The 27,860-nt window shown below is 43.8% G+C and overlaps 1 protein-coding gene across 2 annotated transcripts in view; it reads left to right on the top strand.

Moving 5' to 3' along the window:
• ADAMTS17 (ADAM metallopeptidase with thrombospondin type 1 motif 17) overlaps nucleotides 1-27,860 on the top strand; it is a 246,143-nt gene that overhangs the window by 39,437 nt on the left and 178,846 nt on the right. For both annotated transcript variants that reach the window (XM_083184274.1, XM_083184273.1), the window contains exons 5-7: nucleotides 2,019-2,102; nucleotides 3,609-3,763; nucleotides 3,986-4,029. In XM_083184274.1, the coding sequence (XP_083040400.1) occupies nucleotides 2,019-2,102; nucleotides 3,609-3,763; nucleotides 3,986-4,029 (283 nt within the window). The remainder of the gene's footprint in view (nucleotides 1-2,018; nucleotides 2,103-3,608; nucleotides 3,764-3,985; nucleotides 4,030-27,860) is intronic.

The raw sequence follows: 27,860 nt of genomic DNA, 5'->3' as shown, positions 1-27,860 counted from the left end.
CTGGATTATACAAATGCATGTATGACTGTAGGCAGATCTTGCGGGGGAATTGAGTGCTTGATTCTGGATATATTCCTTAAGGTGCCCATACACGTTACAATTATTGTATACAATATCGCTCATCTCATCGCATCTTGGTTTTACGATGGGATGAGATGAGATCAGATCTAGTACAAAAAGTATGTGCATCATATACTTTTTGGGTACTTGTTTCCTAGAACGGCACCCATCGCGGGCATCGCATGCCATTATAATTGCATGCGATGTGACCGATGCGATGTCTGCGATTTTACATAGAAATGCATGATAAAATGTAAATCGCGTCGGTCGCATCACATGCGGCCAAAAAAATCGCATGCGATGCGACCGACGCGATTACCGATTTTACATAGGGAACAATGTTAAATGGCCCAATTGACCCGATTTCACATAGGGAACAATGTTAACTGGCCCACAGACCCCAAATAGCCACCCTGAAGTGTGAAATGCCCCCCCCCCAATTGTTAACGCCACCCCACGATCAACGTCAACCCGAAGTGTGGCGAGCGCAGCGAGCCCGCGAGGGGCGGCGGTACGCGTCCTCCGACCTTTTCATACCCCCACTATCCACGTCGGCGTGGAGTTGAGAATAGAAAGTGTGGCGAGCACAGCGAGCCACCGAGCCCGAAGCGTAAAACCAAGATGCGATGAGATGAGCGATATTGTATACAATAATTGTAACGTGTATGGGCACCTTAAGGAATATATCCAGAATCAAGCACTCAATTCCCAATTGGGGGGGCCATTTCACACTTCAGGGTGGCTATTTGGGGTCTGTGGGCCATTTAACATTGTTCCCTATGTGAAATCGGGTCAATTGGGCCATTTAACATTGTTCCCTATGTAAAATCGCGATAATCGCGTCGGTCGCATCACATGCGATTTTTTGGCCGCATGCGATGCGACCGACGCGATTTTTTTCCTTGCGGTGCCTAAGATCAATATCGTGGGCGCCGTTCTAGGAAACAAGTACCATTTTTTGTACTAGATCTCATCTCATCGCAAAACCGAGATGTGATGAGATGCAATATTGTATACAATAATTGTAACGTGTATGGGCACCTTTAGGTGATAGAATGAGGATTTGATTGTGGCTGATACCTGCTGATTAAGTGTCAAGCCACTGTCCAGGACAACGCCAGGATTCCACACATGCTCAGTGTATTTTAGTGTTGAGGCTATACTGCAGCCTTGTCATGGTATTTATCATAAGGACCTCTGTTTTATCAGGGTTCAGCCACAGCCAACTGACCCCCATCCACTCCTGGAGCTCAGCTAGACAGCCATTTAGGGTTGTTATTTGGGTCTAAATACCCGGAGCAAAAGACAGGTACAGTTGTGTGTCATCTGCATAGCAGTGGTAAACCAAGCCATGGCATCTTATTATGCCACTCAGTGGGAGCCTGAATAGTGCAGAAAGCATGTTAAATAGTATAAAACCCTGTGGGACACTACATGGAAGTGGCATTGGTGATGATGAGTATATTCCAGAAGAATCTCTCTGGGGCAGATGTATGAAGCAGTGATAAGGGAGAAGTGATAAAGTTCTTGGTCTTTTATCACCGACCAAACAGCTCCTAACTGTTAAGTTACAGGCTGGATTTAAAAAGGGAAATTTAGGGCCAGATGTATCAAGCTTTAAATAGTGATAAACTGGAGAGTAATAAACAGCCAGCCAATCATCTCCTTCCTGTCATTTATCAAACCCATCCCGTAACATGGCACTTAGGAGCTGATTGGCTGCCTGCTTATCACTCCATTTTATCGCTTTTTGAAGTTTGATACATCTGTTCCTAAATCTCCATCCACTTTATCTCTCTCCAAGGCTCAGTACATAGAACCCATAATTGGGGACATTAAAAACACAGGGAACGGCTGACTCTCTTGCTACTGAATTATGCTAGAGAGGAACATGACTGCACTGAGCTTCTCCCTCGCCTTATGCAGTAAGCCTGATTGTACATTTTCTGATCTTTCAGGTTTTCAACATGTTTCAACACCAGAGCCTGGGAATCAAAGTGAACATCCGTGTCAGTAAGCTGGTTTTGCTGCACAGCCGCCCGGTAAGCTGAGAATGCAAATAAACCCTTATATATTACTAAGGTATAAACATTGTGTTTAAAGGTGGCATCATATAATAATAATAATGATTTTATTTATATAGCGCTCTTTCTCCAATAGGACTCAAGGCGCTTAACAGATAGAATGAATGTAATACAGTATAGAAACAATATAGGGACTGTCTTAGATCTGGGGTGACAAACCAGTCCTTGAGATCTACCAACAGTCCACATTTCACCGAACGCCTATCTAATGCACAGGTGCAGTCATTATGAAGGGCCAGATGCATAGGCAAACGCAGGTGCGGGAATTCTGGTTGCCCGGAAACCCCCCTCTTCTTGGCAACTACCTTAAATATGGCAACAATAGCAATGGTATATAATATGATCAATAGAGCTACCACCACATCATCATGCAGTTTATGGGACAGTGCAGGGCTAGTGCACATGCTTGCCTCCCAACTTTGAGGCATCGGGAGGAGGGACGCCCACATGTGTGCTGAAGGCACTTTGGGGGTGTGGCCTATGTGTGCGACACTCCCGCGAGGCTATGCCCAGGGTTTTTCCCTGCTGTGGGCATGAATAGACATCTATTCACGGGAGACGGGCGGGACTCCAAACTGCCCCCCCCCCACGCGAGACACTGCCAGCCCTGGGCAGGACGTGGGAACATCCCCAAAAACTGTGACACCCAGTGTACAAGCTTCTTCTACCACATTTACTGTGTATATGTGTGTGTATCTGTGCCCTCAAACATCGCAATGGACCAGATAGTAGCTGCAAGGAGGAAGAGACAGGAGCCTTACCACGAAGTGTGAGATTGTGAGCTTAGAAAGTGCAGTACTGGTTCTATATGTTTGTGTATTTATTTATTATGATATGTTTAACCTTTTCCTGACCACTTATCTTATTTAAATGTTTGAAACAGCCTATAATATAGAACATCTGTACTGTTAAATATTAACACTGTATTCTATACAGTATCAGTTATAAAAAGACCAATTTTCAGGGCTGTTAACACTCCCCCAGGCTCCCTCCCCCTAGACTGGAGTACTTACTCCAATGCGCTGCAGAATGGGAGATTTTGGATTACATTCGGAAACCCCCCCTCTAAAAAATCCTGCGTTTGCCACTGAAATGTATCAAGCTTCAAAAAGTGATAAACACCAGCCAATCAACTCCCAACTGTCATGTTGCTGTCTGGGTTTGAAAACTGGCATTTGGGGGCTGATTGGCTGGTTGTTTATCACTTTTCACCTGATTGCTTTTTGAAGCTTGATACATGATTCTGGTTCATAGTCGCAATTTAAAACCACATTCTACAGATCCACAGGCGGCCTGGAAAACATGAACTGTTGGTAGATCTCGATGACCGGGTGACCACCCCTGTCTTAGCTTATATGAGGAATGCTTGGGATATAAATGTATGCCCATACTCATGGTATTAGTTCCCAGTAATGGTCAGTATATTAGTACCTCATATGACTAATATGTATTTCTGCTTTCTAGGCCAAGCTGTCTATTGGGCATCATGGGGAGAGGTCTCTGGAGAGTTTCTGCCATTGGCAGAACGAGGAGCATGGAGGAACTAAGTATTTGGGGAATAATTATGTGCCCGGAGCCAGGGATGAGATCCCGGTTGATGTTGCTGTATTTATGACCAGGTACAAAACTTCCACCTCCCTAATAATTTCCTGTGTGTTCTGGTTTTGGTGGTGCTTTCACTGTCTGTAATATTTTAGTAGTGTATGACGTCAGATGCTTTTTAATTAGTAGAGATATTCAGCTCTTGTATATTATCTTTCCATAAAAAAAAGCTGCAGTCAGACTGTCTGTGCCCTCTGGTTACGTATGCAAATAATGTGGTATCTGTATTCTCTCCTTAGAACTGACTTCTGCGTTCACAAAGATGAACCCTGTGATACTGTGGGTAAGTGCTAGATGGGGCATTATGGGTATAAGCTTGGTGCAATTGTTCTAACAACATGTACACACAGGTTTATTTTAATACTTGTGACTAGTTCTATTTTTACAAAATCTTCAATTAAATCTGATGGGAATATGTTTCCATATGAAAGATGAAACATAGAATTTGACAGCAGATAAGAACCATCCTTTTTTTTTAAACATATTGTTACCCTTAAACCCTGTTTGATCCTTATTTAAGAATATCCTTATGTCTATGCATGTTTAAACTGGCTCCATTTTGAAATTTCCTCAATTGATCATTATTCATTATCATTTATCGTTATTAAAATAACAATCTGCAAACCCCCTCTGGTCCCTAATTACCCAGAACATGCTATATTACCTGTCCCTAATGCTCCATAACATTCTACATTACTGGTCCCTAGCGGTCCTTAATTGCTCAGTACATGCTATGCTAAATTACATGTTTCTAATTCCCTAGAACATGCTATATTATATAGGAATGGGATCATTTGGTCTACAGCAAGTTGGTCGACAGTGATTATGTCGACACCATTAGGTCAGGTCAACATGGGTCAAAGTCAACATGGCTTTAGGTTGACAGGTCATTGGGTCGACACAAGCATTAGGTCAACATGGTCTAGGTCGACAGTCAAAAGGTCGACATTGTGTTTTTCATTGTTTTTTTACCTTAATGTCGACACAGTCAACATGGAAACTGGTTAAATGCACCGCGTCCTTGCTACTTTCGCCATGCTTCGGGCACTATTTTATTCTCCCACCACGCCCTAGTGGATGGTAGGGCATGAAATACCACCTGTCGGCTCAAAAAACAGTGAAAACCCCCATGTCGACCTTTTGACTGTAGAACTTTTGACTGTCGACCTAGACCATATCGACCTAGAACCATGTTGACCTTGACCCATGTTGACATAGAATCATGTCGACCTATCCCAATGTCGACCTAATGGTGTTGACCTAACTATTGTTGACCAACTTGCTGTAGACTAAATGACCCTATCCCATTATAAATCCCTAATTCTCCAGTACATTCTGCATTACCAGTCCCTAATGGTTCTTAATTGCTAAGTACATCCTACATTACATAACCCTCATTTTTCAGTACATGCTACATTACAGGTCTGCAATTCCCCAGTACATGCTACATTACATGTCCCTAATTCCCCAGTACATGCTACATTACATGTCCCTAATTCCCCAGTACATGCTACATTACATGTCCCTAATTCCCCAGTACATGCTACATTACATGTCACTAATTCCCCAGTACATGCTACATTACATGTCCCTAATTCCCCAGTACATGCTACATTACATGTCCCTAATTCCCCAGTACATGCTACATTACATGTCCCTAATTCCCCAGTACATGCTACATTACATGTCCCTAATTCCCCAGTACATGCTACATTACATGTCTCTAATTCCCCAGTACATGCTACATTACCGGAACCTAATTCCCCTGCACATGCTATATTACCAGTCCTTAATTCCCTACATGCTATATTACCAGTCCCCAATACCCCAGTACATGCTACATTACATGTCCCTAATTCCCCAGTACATGCTACATTACATGTCCCTAATTCCCCAGTACATGCTACATTACATGTCCCTAATTCCTCAGTTCATGCTACATTACATGTCCCTAATTCCCCAGTACATGCTACATTACATGTCCCTAATTCCCCAGTACATGCTACATTACCGGAACCTAATTCCCCAGCACATGCTATATTACCAGTCCTTAATTGCCTACATGCTATATTACCAGTCCCCAATACCCCAGTACATGCTACATTACATGTCCCTAATTCCCCAGTACATGCTACATTACATGTCCCTAATTCCCCAGTACATGCTACATTACATGTCCCTAATTCCCCAGTACATGCTACATTACATGTCCCTAATTCCCCAGTACATGCTACATAACATGTCCCTAATTCCCCAGTACATGCTACATTACATGTCCCTAATTCCCCAGTACATGCTACATTACCGGAACCTAATTCCCCAGCACATGCTACATTACATGTCCCTAATTCCCCAGTACATGCTACATTACCGGAACCTAATTCCCCAGCACATGCTATATTACCAGTCCTTAATTGCCTACATGCTATATTACCAGTCCCCAATACCCCAGTACATGCTACATTACATGTCCCTAATTCCCCAGTACATGCTACATTACATGTCCCTAATTCCCCAGTTCATGCTACATTACATGTCCCTAATTCCCCAGTACATGCTACATTACATGTCCCTAATTCCCCAGTACATGCTACATTACCGGAACCTAATTCCCCAGCACATGCTATATTACCAGTCCTTAATTGCCTACATGCTATATTACCAGTCCCCAATACCCCAGTACATGCTACATTACATGTCCCTAATTCCCCAGTACATGCTACATTACATGTCCCTAATTCCCCAGTACATGCTACATTACATGTCCCTAATTCCCCAGTACATGCTACATTACATGTCCCTAATTCCCCAGTACATGCTACATAACATGTCCCTAATTCCCCAGTACATGCTACATTACATGTCCCTAATTCCCCAGTACATGCTACATTACCGGAACCTAATTCCCCAGCACATGCTACATTACATGTCCCTAATTCCCCAGTACATGCTACATTACCGGAACCTAATTCCCCAGCACATGCTATATTACCAGTCCTTAATTGCCTACATGCTATATTACCAGTCCCCAATACCCCAGTACATGCTACATTACATGTCCCTAATTCCCCAGTACATGCTACATTACATGTCCCTAATTCCCCAGTTCATGCTACATTACATGTCCCTAATTCCCCAGTACATGCTACATTACATGTCCCTAATTCCCCAGTACATGCTACATTACCGGAACCTAATTCCCCAGCACATGCTATATTACCAGTCCTTAATTGCCTACATGCTATATTACCAGTCCCCAATACCCCAGTACATGCTACATTACATGTCCCTAATTCCCCAGTACATGCTACATTACATGTCCCTAATTCCCCAGTACATGCTACATTACATGTCCCTAATTCCCCAGTACATGCTACATTACATGTCCCTAATTCCCCAGTACATGCTACATAACATGTCCCTAATTCCCCAGTACATGCTACATTACATATCCCTAATTCCCCAGTACATGCTACATTACCGGAACCTAATTCCCCAGCACATGCTATATTACCAGTCCCCAATACCCCAGTATATCCTTTTATCCATTTACTTAAAACCACACATACGTGTTTATGAAAGTGTTACGCTGGTCATACACTAGAACGACCTGCATACAACCTGATCATAGGCAGGACGTAAGAGCGATGGAACAAGCGATTGTATGTGCTTCAAAAGCACATACGATCTGCTTACAACCGCAAGCAAAGCCGACAGATCAAATGTGCAGCACATATGATCTGAGGATTGACCTTCGGGACTGCTCATCATACCGATATACCACACCATGTGCACACAAATCAACCGCCAATCCGTATCCATAAACGTTTCCCAACCAGCACCATTAACCCATTCCTAATCAAAAATCCATTAGTCATTTCACCCTCCCAACATCCATTGAAACATCTGTCCATACTGTCAGCACCCATGAAGTCCCTCCGCCAGAAACCCATATATCCATTCACCACCAGCACCTGTTAATTTGCCCTACACTTAGCACCCATTAACCTGTTAAGAGTCCATTAATCAAAACACACACTCGGCACTCATTAACCTGCTCATCAGAATCCCTTTATCAGTTTGACCTCACAGCACATTAACACATTTGTCTACCTGTCAGGCCCTAATAACTGCCCCCATGTGAAGCCATTTACCAATTCACATACCCAGCACTCATTAACTTGTTCCTCTCTAATCCATTAATTAATTTACCTTTACAGTACCCATTAACACATTTGTTCATTCCATCAACATTCCTTAAAAAGATCTCCACCCAGCACCCATTACCTCCCCCCCCCCCCCCCCACACACACACATTAATCCATTGCCCTAGGCAGCTGCCCAATGGAAGCTCCCCTTACAGACTGACTTTGTTCTCTCCATTGGGGCTCCAAAGTCATATTTAATACATTGGCCCTTACACTCGCAAAGGCAAATTCCTTCTCAAATAGACAAAACCATGTGCACTGCAGGTGGGGCAGATGAAACTTGTGCAGAGAGAGTTAGATTTGGTTGGGGTTTTACTTCAAAGTGAGATCTATATTGCAGTGTAAAAATAAAGCAGTCAGTATTTTCCCTGCACAGAAACAAAATAACTCACCCTAATCTAACTCTCTCTGCACCTGTTACATCTGCCCCCCCCCCTGCAGTACAAATGATTTTGTCCATTTGAGAAGGAATTTGCCTTTGCGAGTGAACCAGAATAAGGGCCAATGTCTTAGAACATGGCAGATGATATGAAATCAGATTCTTTGTGCAAATCCAGAGATAATCTAATATAAATTACAGGCTATATAACTATACTAATTCCATATTAAATCTTTGGCACTGTGACTGATGCCAGTAACGGCCCAGAAAATATCTTGTTGGATGCAGATGCCTAAATATGAAAAGAGGTGATATTAAAACCAATGCTTTTATTTTGTACAGCAATCTGAATAAAGATGTTTGTAAACCATTCAGTTATTAAAAATTATTATTTTCATTTGCATAGCACTCAGGGGACAAGTTGTTCTTTGCTGGTATAAACTTCTCATTAGTATTTAGTTACATGGTGAAATGTACACTGCAATAAATGGAGCCTGGAAAACCTAATTGGGACAAACCAATATTCTGCTCTGACACTGTGTTCTTTATTTTACAGTCTATTCCAGTTTTATTAGTAGTTGCACAATTTACGGACTGTTATATTAGAATGTGTCCCTCCGGGGTACAGAGATTTCACTTATCAAGGTTTGCATTATTAATTTAAAACATTGACAACCAAGCTGTTTAAGGAGCCTATAGGGGGCCAGATTCTCTAAGCTTCAAAAGTGATAAAATAGAGAGTGATAAACAGCCAGCCAATCAGATCCTGCCTGACATATTTCAAACACAGCCTGTGACATGGCAGATAGGAGCTGATTGGCTGGCTGTTTATAACTCTCCATTTTATCACTTTTGAAGCCGTGGATGTGGTGGAGGAAGAGGCACTTTAAGAGAGGAGGGGGCCTGTGTGCAGGCTTCTATTGGACACCCTCTTTTCCAGCCATGCAGTGAATTCTGACATGCGAGCACCATTGTGCATGCTGCATGATATTTGCAACTCTGCGGCCAGCGCTTGGCCACCGGAGCATGGTGTGTGGGCACAGAATGTGCGGAGCGTGGGCCACCCTGGGCCCAGGGGCCCATAACAATGCACCTTGAACCCATTATAGATATGCCATATATAGAGTGGAGGCATCAGCATCTACTTGGAGTCAACCAGTGGCTCTCACTTTATGTTATTCTAACCACATAGAACACTGCCCGCTGTAACCAGTATTCTCTTTATAGTGTGCCTTGGTGTCCCAAAAGCAAATAAAGTGGGTTATCTTGGTAAAACCGCCATCAGGAATCCCACCAATTTGAGGTCTCAGATGCGTATTTAAGTGCTTTACCCAGCAATATGGGCAATATGGAGCAGCATATGGAGGTACAGTCAGTGTTATTGTGCTTCCCTCACGTGGGCTTCTCTGCAGCCTCCATATTGCAACTGCACTGAAGTATCAGAAATGTCCTAGAGCAGTGGTTCCTGGGTGTGACCCGGGATTTTGTTGGAAAAATGGTATTACTAATGCATATGTCTCAAAGCTTGGAAAAAAACTGAACGATAAAGTAGCAGCCAATCAGCTCCTAACAAGCTGTGTTTGAAAAACGACAGCTAGGAGCTGGTAGATTGGTACTTTATCTCTCTTTGTGCTCAGAACACTTGCAGGGGTGCCCTGGCTTGGTGGTCCATGACCAACTCAAATTATTTATGGTCAAATTAATAGGCAAAAAAACAGTGCTTGCGGCTTCCAATCATAATTCATGTGGACAAATAGAAGCGAATCGCGTCCCTCACCACAAAATTGAACCTAGGAATGGCATATAAACACATTACTTTGTTTAATATTTTTTTCAAAACTTTTGGCCTAGGGGTGCAAGTGAAAAAAATTCTGATTCTCCAGGGTGCCGTGATTCAAAAAAGTTTGGAATCCACTGTCCTAGAGAATAAGAACATTTCAAAATATCTCTGTCCAGGTCACAAAAGCATCGTTTTTGGGGAAAAATTGTAATTTCCTATACTCTTGGGGCATAGGCAGTCTTTCGCTGCTTAGTGAGCGGGCCAATGCCGGCCGAATCAACACCCGCACTCCACGCTGAGCGGATATACGCTCCACTATGCGAATGAATGTATACACTCACACACACATCCATTGGCTTACAAGTATTCGCAAATAAAATTCAGTCCAGAATGTCTTTTATTTGCCTCGCCCATTTCCATGTAGACCTATTGCTTGTCTTGACCTTTTGGCAATGTCAACCTGAGCTATGTCGACAATTTTCATGTGGCCTTTTGACCAGTAGTGGTCAACCTATTGACTAACTACCTTATTTGTGTTGTTCCTATGACCCATACCTGCTGAATATTGGTTCCCCCCACAAAATGACACCATCGCTATGTATAGACCAGGCATACACAGCCTAATAGTCTTTTTTTTAGTTTGTCAAGCGTGTGTAATATGTTCTGCATTAAAATGTAACCTGTTATCACATTTCTATGTTTTGTATTGAGAGGCTTTTCTATTTCTGAAGTATCAGTGGATAGTTTACTACTTTATACTATTTATAGAAGAAGAGAAAAGGCTGTCATGAGTGTGGCGCACTCGAGAAAGAGAAGATTTTTTATCGTAAAAAATAACTTTTAATATTTAATTTTAAAATGGCGACATATAAAACACAACATACATGGGTAGAAATTGGCATAAGAATAAAAAAGGAAAAATAAAGAGAGATTTTTCCTGCTTAGTGAACCCCACTATCCCTTGATTCACTCTTTAACCCCTTCCTGACACAGCATGTTTTTGCCTTCCTGACAGAGCCCTTTTTTTCAAATCTGACAGGTATCACTTAAGTGGGGATAACTTTTTTTTGCTTTTACTTATCCCAGTGATTTTGAGATTGTTTTCTCGTGACACATTGTACTTCAAATTAGTGGTAAATTTGGGTCGATACAGTCTGTGTTTTTTTGTGAAAAATACCAAAATGTCGTAAAAAAATGGAAAATTTAGCAATTTGCAAAATGTTAAATTTTCTGCTTGTGAGACAAATAATCATACCACTCAAAATAGTTAATAACTAACATAGACCATATGTCTACTTTATGTTTCCATCATTATTTCAACTTCCTTTTAATTTTTTTGGACACTAGGAGGCTTACAATATGAATAGCAAATTCTCAAATTTTCAAGAAAATTTCAAACACTGATTTTTTTAGGGACCAGTTCAGTTCTGATGTGACTTTGAGGGATTTGTATGTGAGACACCCCCATAAATGATGCCATTTCAAAAACTGCACCCCTCACAGTATTCAAAACAGCATTTTGGAAGTTTGTTAACCCTTTAGGTGTTTCACAGGAATTAAAACAAAGTGTAGGTGAAATTTCAAAATTTCTTTTTTTTTGCAGATTTGCAATTTTAATACATTTTTCTAAGGAACACCGTAGATTTTACTAGAGAAATGTGACTAAAAATTGATTCCCCCAATTCTTTTGTTTTCATAAATATCCTATATGTGGCCCTAGTGTGCACGTTGACCAAACTACAGGCTTCATAATAGAAGGAGCACCTACTTGATTTTGGAGCCTCCTTTTTATGAGATTATTTTTTAGGCACCATGTAGGTTTCTAGGCACCATAAGATGCTAAAATTTAGGAACCCCCCCACAAGTGACCCCATTTTGCAAACTACACCCCTCAGGGAATTCATCTAGGGGTATAGTGTACATTTCAAACCCCCAGGGGTTTCACCAATTGTGGTACAACTTGGCAGTGAAAATGAAAAATTAAATTTTTTACACAAAAATGCAGTTCTGGCTCAAAATTTTTCATTTTCACAAGGAATGAAGGAGACAAAGCACCCCAAAATCTGTGCCCCAATTTCTCCCGAGTACGGCAATGCCTCACATGTGACCAAAAAATACCATTTGGGTGCATGGCAGGACTCAGAAGGGAAGGAGTGATTTTGGGATTTTGCAGCTCAGATTCTGGTGGAATGTTGGTGGGTGCTATGTCGCATTAGCAAGACCCCCCAAGCACCAAAACAGTGGAACCCCCCCACAAGTGACCCCATTTTGCAAACTACACCCCTCAGGGAATTCATCTAGGGGTATAGTGTACATTTCAAACCCCCAGGGGTTTCACCAATTGTGGTACAACTGGGCAGTGAAAATGAAAAATTAAATTTTTTACACAAAAATGCAGTTCTGGCTCAAAATTTTTCATTTTCACAAGGAATGAAGGAGACAAAGCACCCCAAAATCTGTGCCCCAATTTCTCCCGAGTACGGCAATGCCTCACATGTGACCAAAAAATACCATTTGGGTGCATGGCAGGACTCAGAAGGGAAGGAGTGATTTTGGGATTTTGCAGCTCAGATTCTGGTGGAATGTTGGTGGGTGCTATGTCGCATTAGCAAGACCCCCCAAGCACCAATACAGTGGAACCCCCCCACAAGTGACCCCATTTTGCAAACTACACCCCTCAGGGAATTCATCTAGGGGTATAGTGTACATTTCATACCCCCAGGGGTTTCACCAATTTTGATACAACTGGGCTGTGCAAATGAAAAATTACATTTTTTACACAAAAATGCAGTTCTGGCTCAAAATTTTTCATTTTCACAAGGAATGAAGGAGACAAAGCACCTCAAAATCTGTGCCCCAATTTCTCCCGAGTACGGCAATGCCTCACATGTGACCAAAAAATACCATTTGGGTGCATGGCAGGACTCAGAAAGGATGGAGTGATTTTGGGATTTTGCAGCTCAGATTCTGGTGGAATGTTGGTGGGTGCTATGTCGCATTAGCAAGACCCCCCAAGCACCAATACAGTGGAACCCCCCCACAAGTGACCCCATTTTGCAAACTACACCCCTCAGGGAATTCATCTAGGGGTATAGTGTACATTTCATACCCCCAGGGGTTTCACCAATTTTGATACAACTGGGCTGTGCAAATGAAAAATTACATTTTTTACACAAAAATGCAGTTCTGGCTCAAAATTTTTCATTTTCACAAGGAATGAAGGAGACAAAGCACCTCAAAATCTGTGCCCCAATTTCTTCCGAGTACGGCAATGCCTCACATGTGACCAAAAAATACCATTTGGGTGCATGGCAGGACTCAGAAGGGAAGGAGTGATTTTGGGATTTTGCAGCTCAGATTCTGGTGGAATGTTGGTGGGTGCTATGTCGCATTAGCAAGACCCCCCAAGCACCAATACAGTGGAACCCCCCCACAAGTGACCCCATTTTGCAAACTACACCCCTCAGGGAATTCATCTAGGGGTATAGTGTACATTTCATACCCCCAGGGGTTTCACCAATTTTGATACAACTGGGCTGTGCAAATGAAAAATTACATTTTTTTACACAAAAATGCAGTTCTGGCTCAAAATTTTTCATTTTCACAAGGAATGAAGGAGACAAAGCACCCCAAAATCTGTGCCCCAATTTCTCCCGAGTACGGCAATGCCTCACATGTGACCAAAAAATACCATTTGGGTGCATGGCAGGACTCAGAAGGTAAGGAGTGATTTTTGGATTTTGCAGCTCAGATTCTGGTGGAATGCTGGTGGGTGCTATGTCGCATTAGCAAGACCCCCCAAGCACCAATACAGTGGAACCCCCCCACAAGTGACCCCATTTTGCAAACTACACCCCTCAGGGAATTCATCTAGGGGTATAGTGTACATTTCATACCCCCAGGGGTTTCACCAATTTTGATACAACTGGGCTGTGCAAATGAAAAATTAAATTTTTTACACAAAAATGCAGTTCTGGCTCAAAATTTTTCATTTTCACAAGGAATGAAGGAGACAAAGCACCCCAAAATCTGTGCCCCAATTTCTCCCGAGTACGACAATGCCTCACATGTGACCAAAAAATACCATTTGGGTGCATGGCAGGACTCAGAAGGGAAGGAGTGATTTTTGGATTTTGCAGCTCAGATTCTGGTGGAATGCTGGTGGGTGCTATGTCGCATTAGCAAGACCCCCCAAGCACCAATACAGTGGAACCCCCCCACAAGTGACCCCATTTTGCAAACTACACCCCTCAGGGAATTCATCTAGGGGTATAGTGTACATTTCATACCCCCAGGGGTTTCACCAATTTTGATACAACTGGGCTGTGCAAATGAAAAATTACATTTTTTAACACAAAAATGCAGTTCTGGCTCAAAATTTTTCATTTTCACAAGGAATGAAGGAGACAAAGCACCCCAAAATCTGTGCCCCAATTTCTCCCGAGTACGGCAATGCCTCATGTGTGACCAAAAAGTGGCAGGACTCAGAAGGGAAGGAGTGATATTTGGATTTTGCAGCACAAATTCTGGTGGAATGTTGGTGGGTGCTATGTCGCATTAGCAAGACCCCCAAAGCACCAATACAGTGGAACCCCCCCACAAGTGACCCCATTTTGCAAACTACACCCCTCAGGGAATTCATCTAGGGGTATAGTGTACATTTCAAACCCCCAGGGGTTTCACCAATTTTGATACAACTGGGCAGTGAAAATGAAAAATTACATTTTTTTACACAAAAATGCAGTTCTGGCTCAAAATTTTTCATTTTCAGAAGGTATGAAGGAGAAAAAGCACCCCAAAATCTGTGCCCCAATTTCTCCCGAGTACGGCAATGCCTCACATGTGACCAAAAATACCAGTTGGGTGCATGGCAGGACTCAGAAGGGAAGGAGTGATTTTTGGATTTTGCGGCTCAGATTCTGGTGAAATGAATGGTGGGTGCTATGTGGCATTAGCAAGACCCCCGAAGCACGGTGAAATTATGAACCTAATAATCCATAGATGTGTGGTATATTTTAAAACACTCCTTTATACATAGGCCGGGTTTGTCGGGGCAAGTGTCACACTGGAAAATAGTTTGCTTTCTTATTCCCTTTTTATAGCAAACTTTGCACCTTTTTTGTGTCCTGCCCTTTTTTCCAGTGGAGGGGATTTCATCAGGAAAATGCTGCCCTGGTACAATACGGGGGCCAGTACTAGAAGTACTGGGGCCCTCTGCCTGCTGGTTCCCAAATATTAGGCCCTTTATGACTTCCTCTTGAAAGTGCATAAATGTCCCCCTCTGGCCGGTAGAACGGAATAGCACGTAAGCGTTATACAGTGCCATCTGGATGATATACACGGCCAGCTTCTTGTACCAGATTTTTGTTTTCCGCAGGGCACTGTACGGCTTCAGTACCTGATCTGAAAGATCCACTCCGCCCATGTACCTATTGTAATCCAGGATACAATTAGGTTTTGAGGTGTGGGTACTGGTACCTCGTACAGGGACGGAGGTGGTACTGTCTCCTTGAATTGTTGTCAGTATAAGGACATCCCTCTTGTCCTTATATTTGACCAACAACATATTTTCGGTGCATATTCCCCTGCTTTCACCCCTTCTCATTACTTGGGCAATGTGCGTTTTTGGGAGGCCTCTTTGGTTCTTGCGCACAGTACCGCAAGCTGCTGTACCTCTTGAACCAAGGGCCTTAAACAGGGGGATGCTAGTGTAAAAGTTATCCACATAGAGGTGATAACCTTTATCCAGGAAGGGGTGCACTAAATCCCAGACAATTTTTCCACTAACACCTACGAGGGAGGGGGGGCATTCTGGCGGTTCAATTCTTGAATCCTTCCCTTCATATACCCTAAACATGTGGGTGTACCCTGAGGTGCTTTCACACAGCTTATACATTTTTATGCCATACCTTGCCCTCTTACTGGGAAGGTACTGGCGGAATTTAACCCTTCCTTTAAAATGTATAAGGGACTCGTCAATACAAATAAATTTTTCAGGGATGTACATCTCTGCAAATTTGGCACTGAAATGATCAATGACCGGCCTGACTTTGAATAGCCGGTCAAAGGTGGGATCATCTCTGGGTGGGCACTGTGCATTATCGTTGTAATGCAAAAATTTAAGGATCATCTCAAAACGAGCCCGAGTCATGGCCATACGGTAAAATGGGGTGCTGTACAGAACATCTGTACTCCAATATTGCCTAATTTCTGGCTTTTTTACTATGCCCATATGAAACACCAGACCCCAAAACGTCATCATCTCTACTGCATCTACAGGGGTCCACCTAGCAAATGATGACGTGGGGTTTTGAGCAATAAACTGCTGGGCATATAAATTAGTTTGGTCCACCATTAAATTTATAAAATCATCAGAGAAAAATAATTTGAAAAAGTCAATTTCTCTGAGACCTGTGGAATCAAATTGGATTCCTGGCATGGCCAAAAACTCAGGAACCTGGGGCTCAAAATTGTCTGGTGGTGGGGTCCATACGAGATCAATTATTGGGGGGGGGGTCTCAGCTGCTCTACGGGGGCGTCTTTGAGGGGGTCCCTCATCACCAGAGGAGGAAGAGGAGCTTAAGACGAATCCTTCAAATTCCCCGCTTGCCTCACTGGCTGTGTCAGAGTCAGAGGCAAGCATGGCATATGCCTCCTCCGCTGAATACATTCTTCTGGATGACTGGGATGACATTTGGGATGACATTTGGGATGACATTTGGGATGCCATTTTTATTTTTGTGTTACTGGTATTGAAATGTTTCAACACGTGTATAGTGTAGGGGGGGGTACAAACTTTATTTCAACCCGGGGGGTATGTAGTGTGTAGTGTGTATGTAGTGCAGAAAAAAAAAATACTTTATACAGGAATTTGATCCCAATAAAAAAAAATAAAAAATTGAAGGGGTTAAAAAAAAAAAAATTGAAGGGGTTAAAAAAAAAAAAAAAAAGGTCCTGCGCCAAAAATTGAGCACAGATGTTGGTCAGTAACGTCCGTCACTGAACAGCGCTCAAAGGCAACAGGAATTTGATAAAAAAAAAAAAAAAAAATAGATCAACCCTGTGCCGAAAAAGCTGATCAGTGATGTACGTCACTGATCAGCGCACAGTGGCCACAGGACACCCACAAAATCACAGTGTGTGTAAAAAAAAAATTAAAAAAAGACCCCACAGCACCCTCAAAAAAAGAAAAGGTGATCAGTGATGCGACACTGATTACCAGTGAGGGGCAGCAGGTGCACAACCTTTGGTGCAACTGACAGTGCAACTGGCAGCAACTGACAGGTATATATAAAAAAAAAAAACCTCTGCACCCCCAAAAAGTTGCTGATCACCTCAGATATAGTGATCAGCACAAAAGGCGGGGGCAGCAGACACAAAATATAGCACTCTCTATCACTCTCTGTCACTATCTCTCTCTATCTCTCTATCTATCACTATCTATCACTCTATGACACTGCAGCAGCAGCACTGACAGTTATATATATGAAAAATAACCCCTGCACCCCCAAAAAGTTGCTGGGGGTGCACAAAAGGGGGGCAGCAGACACAAAATATAGCAGTCTCTATCACTCTCTGTCACTATCTCTCTCTATCTCTCTATCTCTCACTATCTATCACTCTATGACACTGCAGCAGCAGCACTGACAGGTATATATATATAAAAAAAAAACCTGCGCCCCCAAAAAGTTGCTGATCAGTTAATTTATACTGATCAGCACAAAAGGGGGGGCAGCAGTCAGTTATATAAAAAATATATAGCACAATCTGTCACTATCTCTCTATCTCTCTCTATCTCTCTCTATCTCTCTATCTATAACTCTATCACACTGCAGCAGCACAAAATATAGCACTCTCTGTCACTAGCCCTCTCTATCTCTCTCTCTCTATCTCTCTATCTATAACTCGATGACACTGCAGCAGCACAACACAGCACAACACAGCACAGGAAGTCACAAGAAGTAGCAAGATCCAGGCAGTGATCAGGTAAGTATTTTGCAAGGTTCAGGTCAGTATACTGCGGCAGCTAGGCACGGTGACCGCACTGCATGCAATTCCAGACCGGAATGGCGTCTGCAGTGCAGTCACCGTTAGTTTAAACCCCCCTCCATGGCTGTGATTGGTTCGTCGGTCCGACGAACCAATCACGGCCTTTGGGGGCGGGCGGGGTGAGGTGGGGTGACACCAGTGTCACCCTTACACCCCGCGGTGATTGGTGCTGTACTTTACAGCACCAATCACCTCCGATCCCTGTGTCACCGGCGAACGTTATTCGCCGGTGACACAGAAAATGCTGTGAATGGCTGTTCACACTGAACAGCCAATCACAGCGATCGCCGACGGGGGGGCGGCATCGCAGCCCCCCCGGGCATGCAGGGACATGTCTGCTGTCAGGGACAGCAGACATGTTTAAACTGTCACCGCGTCTATAGACGCGGTGGCAGTTAAATGGCATGACGTACATTTATGCCATGTGTCGGGAAGTACTTCCCGACCATGACGTAAATGTACGTCAAATGTCGGGAAGGGGTTAAGGTATATCGATTGGACTGGTGCACAACACGTGTCCTTTGTAGTTCTCACTATGGAGTTGACATGTGTGTGCACTATCCTTATTGGTTAGTACCCTCCTGGTACTAGATATAGCAGTTCTCATTGCATTCAGTATAAGCAACACTATCTACCACATATTTTAGTCTGCTTGTAAGATGTGGAGAAGTATCTTTTTACAACAATTTAACTGAATGTATCATTATGTGATAAATAAACTCATGGTACCAATAAAGATACTACAGTTACCCACACTACTATAAACAGACACACACCAGGCAATTCCAGCCTAGAAAGCATCCATTAGTGGTGCTACGTACTCACAAATCTTTAATAGCGGGTGATTGCACTGATTAAACCCGGCTCTGAAGTTGTGTGTAGACATGTGTTGTTAGATTGTTGCCTTTACCCAATCCACCTTTTGACCAAACGCTTCCCCACAGACTTGTAGGGATAGCAAGGTTTATTGCCACCCACAAACGATTTAGTACCAGATTCACTATTGATTAACCTGTTTGCCTATTTCTGCACATGTGTACACACTAGGCGATTTCAGCCAAAAACTCATTAAGTCAATCAGATAATTTCTGAAGGAGACCTACCAGGGGCAATACCCCAAGTAACTGAATAACTTGGACCCTAAAACCCATGCGCCTTTAATGTGAAGGCACAATAATATTATCAAACAGAAAGGCAACCAATTATGTCAATTGTGTGAGAATCAATTTACTGTGAAAAACACTGAATGCATATCAGAGAACTACGCATACCACGCTTCCCCACAGGCTTGTAGGGACAGCGGCTTCTGTCACCAAAAGGACGCATTAGGTCACAATAGACAGTATTTGGGGAAACCCACGTTGTAAGGACACCCGAAACAATTGAGAATTTTGAACTACAAACCTATGCGTCTCCTATGTGACAGCATAAATTATTATTTAACATAAAAACCTCCCTGTAGATTGAGAGCAACTATTTGTCAGCACCATGATTGTGTGATAACCTATTTATTGAGCATCAAGTACACACCAGGAGATATTGCATACAACGCACCCGATTAGATAAGATCTAAATCTCAAGGGGACTCACACTAACCAATAAGGATAGTGCACACACATGTCAACTCCATAGTGAGAACTACAAAGGACACGTGTTGTGCACCAGTCCAATCGATATACCTTAAAGAGTGAATCAAGGGATAGTGGGGTTCACTAAGCAGGAAAAATCTCTCTTTATTTTTCCTTTTTTATTCTTATCCCAATTTCTACCCATGTATGTTGTGTTTTATATGTCGCCATTTTAAAATTAAATATTAAAAGTTATTTTTTACGATAAACAATCTTCTCTTTCTCGAGTGCGCCACACTCATGACAGCCTTTTCTCTTCTTCTATAAATTGTGTCTAATTTCTGTCTCAGTGGTAGCACACCCCAAGAGATAAAAACTCAGTGAGTGTTAAACAAATAAAGGGGTACGAAATATATACAACCTATTTTTTGCCTGTGCGATTGGAAAAAAGCCTTGTTTTGTGTACTACTTTATACTACCCTTGCTGGTTAACATGATCACCTACTAAGTAGATGTATCCCGATGGGAGCTCTCCTCTCGAACTGCAGTACATGACCTATTTTCTCTGATTTCTATTTTTCTTTGCTACAGTATTCTGTAATTGTATCTGCAGTTTTGCTCCTTCTCTGTTCTCATCCATGTAATACATATTTAAACCCTACAGTAATTTAAGTATGGAGTTACCCTATTTAACTCTCGCATTCTTCATGAATGGAGATATTTCCCTACAGTTCTAGTGGAAGGTCTTAGTAATGACTGATACTTGCCGGCTTCATATGAAGTCACAGACCAATTATATCCCTCCATCTGTGCAGTTATTTTCACTGCCAGACCACGGAGCTACTGGCTGCTGATTCTTAGAGGCGATTTGTGTAAAAGTGCAGTAACTAGTGTCAGACAGATGTCATTACTCTCCGTTTCAAGCCATCGGACTACTGACCTGATGTATGGTATTTTGTAATACTGTGTCCCATTTGAAGGGAAACTTAAAAATATATATGGTTGGTCCATGGTACAAAACAAGGTCTTGGAGGCTGCCATGTGTTCTAGTTGGCTTTTTGCTTTCAAATTCTTGTCCAAATGAATGGATCATCATTACACTCCACCCTTTGGTCGACATTTTTAAATGGTCAGTTCTAGTGAGCAGAACACTACCAACTTATAGTTAGCTACATTTTACTGTATTGTTCCTATTGAACACATGTTTTCCTATGTACCAATACCCATCCGCCCCATCTTCGCCTATGGGCTTCTATCGCCGCCCGCCGTCCGCACGCCCCCCCCTCCCGTCCTCCTTTGATCTCCTCCTCCCCCAGCAGGTGTCACAGCCGGGAGGACATCCGGTTGCAGGGGGAGGGGGGGAGACGCAGGGGGACACTGGCAGCCGAGATGTGACGGAGACCCCCGCAGACCACATTACAGGTATCGCGGGGGTCTCCATCATCGCAACCCGATGCTAGCCGCATATGTTAGTACATATGCGGCAGCATCGCAGCGGCTGTCAGGCGAAGGGCGGCGATGTATATTAATACATCCCGCCCTGTATCTCTTTAAATGTCACCAGAACTCTGGGCCGAATACCCCCCCTCCCCCCGCGCCATCCGCTAACTCTATTCAATGCGCCAGGGAAATCCTTGCTGTCAGAGGGCAGCAAGGATTCCCCCAAACAGCAAGGCTAGTGTAGGGAGCCTGCTGCATTTAGCCGCGAGCCTCGCTGTTTTAGCGGCCACATACGCCGTTTCCCCCTCGCTCCAAAGACCAAACGAGGGGGAAATTACGTGTTCAATACTGACCCTGCAAGCTGTGACAGCGAGTAGGCAGCACTGCTCGCTGTCACAACTCACAAAGGGGCAGATGTATTAACATAGGCGTGCGCACGGGGGGTGCCAGGAGTGCACATGCACCTCTGATCCCTGCACGTCACAATTGCAGCACCTCCAATGACCGGCATCTGCAGCTTCCACAAGCCCGTGGCCCGGCCAGCCTATTTTTTCCCATTGATGACACTCCCCCCGGCCCGCACCCCCACATGACTCACTGTGACTGATGCACATACTGCTTCGGCGCGCGCTCGTAGAAGGAGGAGGGACAGTGCGTGTGATGTGCTCTCCTCCTGCTCCAGCGGGACTGCTCTATGTGACGTCCGGGTCAGAGTGCGGTAAGACTGGAGAGACGGCTGCGGCTGATCTCTCACATGCTGACAGTCACACGCTCAGCTGGGCTCCTTCACCCCCGAGCCCTGACAGTGCCCCCTGCCTACCATTTATGGAGACCATGCCATCACTAATCTGTCTGCATACCTCCCAACTTTTGAAGTTGGGAGGTCGGGACGTTCGCGCGGCGAAGCTGTGCGCGCTCCCGAAAGGGGGCGTGGCCTCGAGAAAAGGGGGCGTGACCGCACGGACCGAAAAGGGGCGTGGCCTCGAGAAAGGGGCGTGGCCTCACGGGGTGACACGAACTCCGGCCACGCCCCCGTTTTCGCCGCTCGTCGGCGCTGAATAGATGCTGTGCGCATGCGCACAGCGTCTATTCTCGGCAAGCTGTGGGGGCTCCCAACTGTCCCCCCCACTGCGGGACAATGGCGGCCCCGGGTGGGACGCGGGAACGTCCCCGAATATCGGGACGTTCCCGCGGAAATCGTGACAGTTGGGAGGTATGTGTCTGTCACTGCCAGCCCCATGTACATGCAGTGTTATCCCCGGCCGCGGGGACCCAGCACCTGCAGCAGAGTTTATATCGATAATCCCTGGGAGGGTAACCATAACCATTGGTGGTCGTCACCTACACTGGCCATATGCTTTCTAGCCCGATAGGAGGAGTAGGTCACTGGATCCACAGGCATAAACTATATCCTACAACATACAGTACTTCCAAGTTGGGGGGGGGGGGGGATGTCTAATTACACCACTGAATGTACCACCATTCCATGTGACACTCACTCAGTCCTCCTGTATAAGATGTAATAGGCATTACGGCTTGTGGTATTATATGTAATGGGCATTACAATGTGTAGCATAATGTGTAATGGCCATTACGGTGTATGGTATAATGTGTAAAGGGCATTACGGTGTGTGGCATTGTGTGTGATGGGCATTATGGCGTGTGGCATTATGTGTAATGGGCATTACTGTGCATGGCATTATGTATAATGGGCATTACAGTGTAAATTTTTGCAGCGCGCCTTTGGCATGCACTGTCCCTGTTTGGGGCAATGATTACTCTGAAGTGCATATACATAAATAAGTCATCATCTATTTAGTTTGCATTGATGCCCAATAGGTAGTGATGGACACGCCAAGTAGGCTGTGATGGACACGCCCAGTAGACTGTGATAGACACGCCCAGTAGGCTGTGATGGACACGCCCCTCCAATGGTGCACCCCCTAATAAAATGGGCTGCGCACACCTATGTGTATTAAGCCATAACAAGAGATAAATGCAAGAGTGATAAAGAGAGATAAACGCCCAGCCAATCACCTGCTAACTGCCATGTTACAGGCTGCTGTGTTTGAAAAAAGTCAGTAAGGAGGTGATTGGCTGGACGTTTATCTCTCCTTATCACCCTTGTATTTATCTCTTGTTAAGGCTTAATACACCTGCCCCAAAAAGCATTGAATACAGGGGTGTGTTCATGTCTCTGTCCCTCCTCTTTTTTTCTCTCTTTCTCTCCCCATCCCTCGCTCTCTCTTCACACCCCCCCCCCCCCACACACACACACACTCTGTCTCTCTCCAGCCCTGCTCTGCAGAACATTAAATCCTATTATATAGCTTTTGAGATAGTTATATGAACCAGTAACCTGCACAAAACAAAGGTAGCCTTGGAACCAGGGACATCACTGAGCATAAGATACTTTGTGATGTCACTTATTCCTATTGAGTTAATAGACTGAAAAGTGATTCAGCTCATAAAATATTTAAAAAAAATTAAATTGTGCAAAAATGGAAAGGAATAATAAGAGGTGCCAGAGAATGACTAATAGGTGTTAGTGACATAATACACAATGTATATTTAAAATACTCAATATATTATTTAAAAAAAAAACATTCTGTAGAAACCTGTTCTGTAAAAGTGATTAGATTACAATGGTAAATCCAAACTAAAGACACTATGGGGGATATTCAATCTCCGGCGAGCATCTCCCACCGGGGAGATGCCCGCCGGGTCCAATTCAATGCTGTCTTCCCCGACAGCATTGAGCAGGGTATCTCGGCAGAATGAGCCAGACATCACAAGCTGTCGGGCTCGTTCTGCCGAGAACATCCGGGAAGTGACGAGCTGCCGGCTGCAGCTCGCCTCTTCCCAGCCGCAACTCGCCACCACGCCCCCTTTTCGCTCCCCAGCAGGCGGGACATTGAATCCCGCCTGCGTGTTCTCGGCGAGCTGACCGAGAACGGGACTGGCTCACGGCGGTCGAGCAAGCTCGACTGCCGTGACCCTGACATTGAATACCGCCCTTAAGCCTTATCCAGCCAGGCATTCATCAATAAAATAGTCCAATGAGCAGGAAATACAATTCTTAAATTGGTATTCATCCCTATATTTTCTATACTCTGAAATATCAGCCAGGACGCTGCAGATTGAAAAGCAAATGTGCAAAATAGCGGCCGTTTCTGCTTAGAAAGACGTGGATTTGCCGATCCACGTCTTTTCTGACTTTCAAAATGAAAAACATTGAATAGATCGAATGTGAATTTGATCTACAGCATTCTTCACGAATATCGGAAATATCTGCTGAGATTGAGGGGGGTATTCAGACCGTTGTTATTTCATTTTCGATATTTTTAACTTATTGTTTATTTCGGCATTCGAAATCCTTTTTCGTAGGTGAAGTTTTTTCGCATATTCTAACTTCAAAAGGTGTGTTACGCCCCCGCGCGAAATCTGACCAATCACGCGATGTGAGGACGTATATTTTTCGCTTTCCCGCCTTTATTTCGCCTATATCAGTTTTCGATCTGCGTAGTCAGACGCCATTTGCATGTCAGACGAGGAGGAGTTCCCATCGGAAGAACGGCCTAGAGTAACAAGGACATCGATTCCAAACTCCAGCAGACTGCAAGATGCTGTGAACTCCCTGAAGTCTCAAACTAGGAAGTGTGCAAACTAGGGAAGAACTGTATTATGGGTGAAAATATGTATCACATGACAGAACAGTGCATCATGGGACAAATATAATAATACTTTTAAATCAGAAATAAATTCAAGAACATAATTTAAAGTTAAGGAACTTGGAAAAATGAAATGAACACATTTAAAACAACAAATAACCATTAAAAAAAAGAGAAAAATACGAAGCATTTTTTTTTTTTTAAACAATGAATTTTTATTTGAATTTTTCTTTTACAGAGAAAAAAGAACAAAAACAATTATACACTTTAGCAGGTGGTTCCATTACACCTAATTGTAGCATCAAGTAAGGTTAATATAGGAACATCTGAAGGAAGAAATACAGATGGATAACTTTTAACATAGAATAAAATACAGTAAAATACAATTAGCAGAGTCCAGGGATGGTAGCGATGGAGTCATTTTGTAAACAAGTAATGTATTCCATTGAGGCTACAAAATTGATTCGAGAAAGGAGAGCTGTCTTAGACGGCGACTCAGCACGCTTCCAATGTCTGGCAATCAGGGTTTTTGCGGCATTACAAATGTGGACAATAAGCTTGTCCTGGGGTTTACTGACATTTGGGGACAGGGCATTCAGTAATGCAACTTTGGCTGATGGTGAGAGGGGCGTGCAGAGTAAGTGAGATATCAGTGACCATACTGTCGTCCAGAAGGTCTTAATTATTGGGCATTCCCACCAGATGTGAGAGAACGTGCCCACTTGGCCACAGTTTCTCCAGCATAGGTCAGATGTTGAGGGAAACATGGCATGCAGCCGAGTTGGGACCAGGTACCAGCGTGTATAGACCTTATAGCATGTCTCTTTGATAGCCACGCTAATGGAGGCCTTGGCGATCCTAGATCGGATAATAGGCCAGTCCTCTTCAGCTATGGAGTTTGGAAGGTCCTTTTCCCATGCTATTTCGTGTGGTTCTCGGTTTGTAGGGACAGAGGCCAGAACGTTGTTGTACAAGAAAGAAATATTGCCCCGTCGACCCACTGAGTGTGAGCAGAGACGTTCAAATGGTGTCAGTGTGCGTAGTCTGTTAGATAAGTATTGGGAAGTAACAAAACTTAGGATCTGCATACACTGGAAGTGTGTCATAGCGGGGGCCGAACTTGAAGACCGTAGTTGGGCTAGGATAGAAATGGACTCGTCTTTAACATGTTTAAATCTAGTGATGTGAAGATCACGCCAGGGCTTGGCCCACAGTTTGTCACAGCCTGTAGGAAAAAGGGTATGGTTCCATATAGGGGTCATAGGTGAGGGGTGTGGAGCTAGTTTCATCTGAGATTGGAGTTTGTCCCACAGTGTCAGCGTAAATCGGATGGTTGGGGCCTCATAGGCCGAGGCTGGTCTCAGTGACATCGGGAGCCAGACTATCTCATCAACCCGGCCTTCCTGGAGCAGAGCGTTTTCAAGGTCGACCCATTTTCTACACCCGGGTTCTGAGTGCCATAATATTATCTGATTTATTTGAGCCGCTTGGTAATACAATCGGAGATTTGGGAGGCCAAGTCCGCCATCTGATGCCGTTCTGGCTAGCATGGTTTTGCGGATACGGGGTTTACCGTTTGCCCAAATAAAGCGGTTGCATAATGTTTGTAAGGAATTTAAGGCCGTGTATGGGACAGACAATGGCAAGGTCTAAAAGAGGCAAAGTAATCTTGGGAGGACATTCATTTTAACCACATTGATCCTTCCTATCCATGAGATATAAAGTGGTTGCCAGCGTGCAATGTCTGTGGTCAGAGTGCGGATTATGGGGGCATAGTTAACCCCCATAATCCGCACTAGAAGGGAGTAGGATTTATATTCTTGGTATAGAAGGGAGTAGGATTTAGTAATATATATGCCTAAATATTTAATCGCCTGGAGGCGCCATGTAAAGGGAAAGGAGGATTTCAGTGTTGAGAGAAGTTGGGGGGGGGGGGGTACATAGGACCATAGCTTCAGACTTTGTACTATTGTTTTTATATCCCGAGAGGGAACCGTATGCGATGAGTTCTGACTGCAGGCAAGGTAGGGAGATCAGGGGATTAGTCAGGGTGAGGAGAATATCATCAGCAAAGAGTGACAGTTTATATTGGTGTCCCCCGACCTCAACGCCCTGTATATCAGGGTTCGTTCTAATTCTAGCCATCAGTGGCTCTATACATAAGGTGAAGAGGAGGGGGGACAGGGGGCAGCCTTGTCTCATCCCGTTTCCAAGAGCAAACCTTGGGGATTGGAGACTGTTGGTCATGACGGTAGACGTCGGGCATGAGTATAGGGATTTGATTGCCTGTAAAAAATTTCCGGTAATGCCTGCAGAGTTTAAAGTAGTGAACATAAAAGGCCATAGGATGCGGTCAAATGGTATTTTTAAATGTCATGGGTGTGAGAAGAGACATCAGACGGAGCATCCAGGTTATATAAAGCTCTGTAGTATTTAGCGAAGACCTCATTAATTTCTTTAGGGTTATATAAAGCGGTGCCTGACGCGTCCTTAATTGAGGCAATGGTCTGAGATGCCTGTTTGGACCGCAGTCGACAAGCTAGGAGAGATTGGGCCTTATTACTCTTGTCATAGAATTTTGGGTTCGCCCATCTGAGACTCCTCTCAACCTTCTCTGCTAATATGATTTGCAATTCGTCTCGTTTAAGGGAAAGTCTGGACAGTGTGTGTCTAGATAGTGTTCTTTTATGTTCTCTGTCTAGTGCTGCAATTTCGGAATTCAATGAATTTCAGAGCTTCCTGGGACTTTTTTCGACGGGAGGCAAATTGGATCATGTGTCCCCTAATCACGGATTTGTGTGCTTCCCACATTGTAGGAATTGGCATATCGTCAGTGGAATTGAAACAGAAATATTCTTGGAGGTGGCCTGTTATTGTCTCGCGAAATTGGGAAAGCTTCATGAGCATTTCGTTTAGCTTCCAGGAGGGTCTACCTGAGGTGGCCTCCAAGAGTCCAAAGGACGCTTCTAGAAAGGAGTGGTCTGACCAAGAGTTGGTGGAAATCGTTGAATGAGTTGCT

The sequence above is a fragment of the Crinia signifera genome, chromosome 4 (genome assembly GCF_055691185.1).
Source record: "Crinia signifera chromosome 4, ASM5569118v1, whole genome shotgun sequence".
Lineage (NCBI taxonomy): Eukaryota > Metazoa > Chordata > Amphibia > Anura > Myobatrachidae > Crinia > Crinia signifera.
This window is presented reverse-complemented; position numbering and strand designations above follow the sequence as displayed.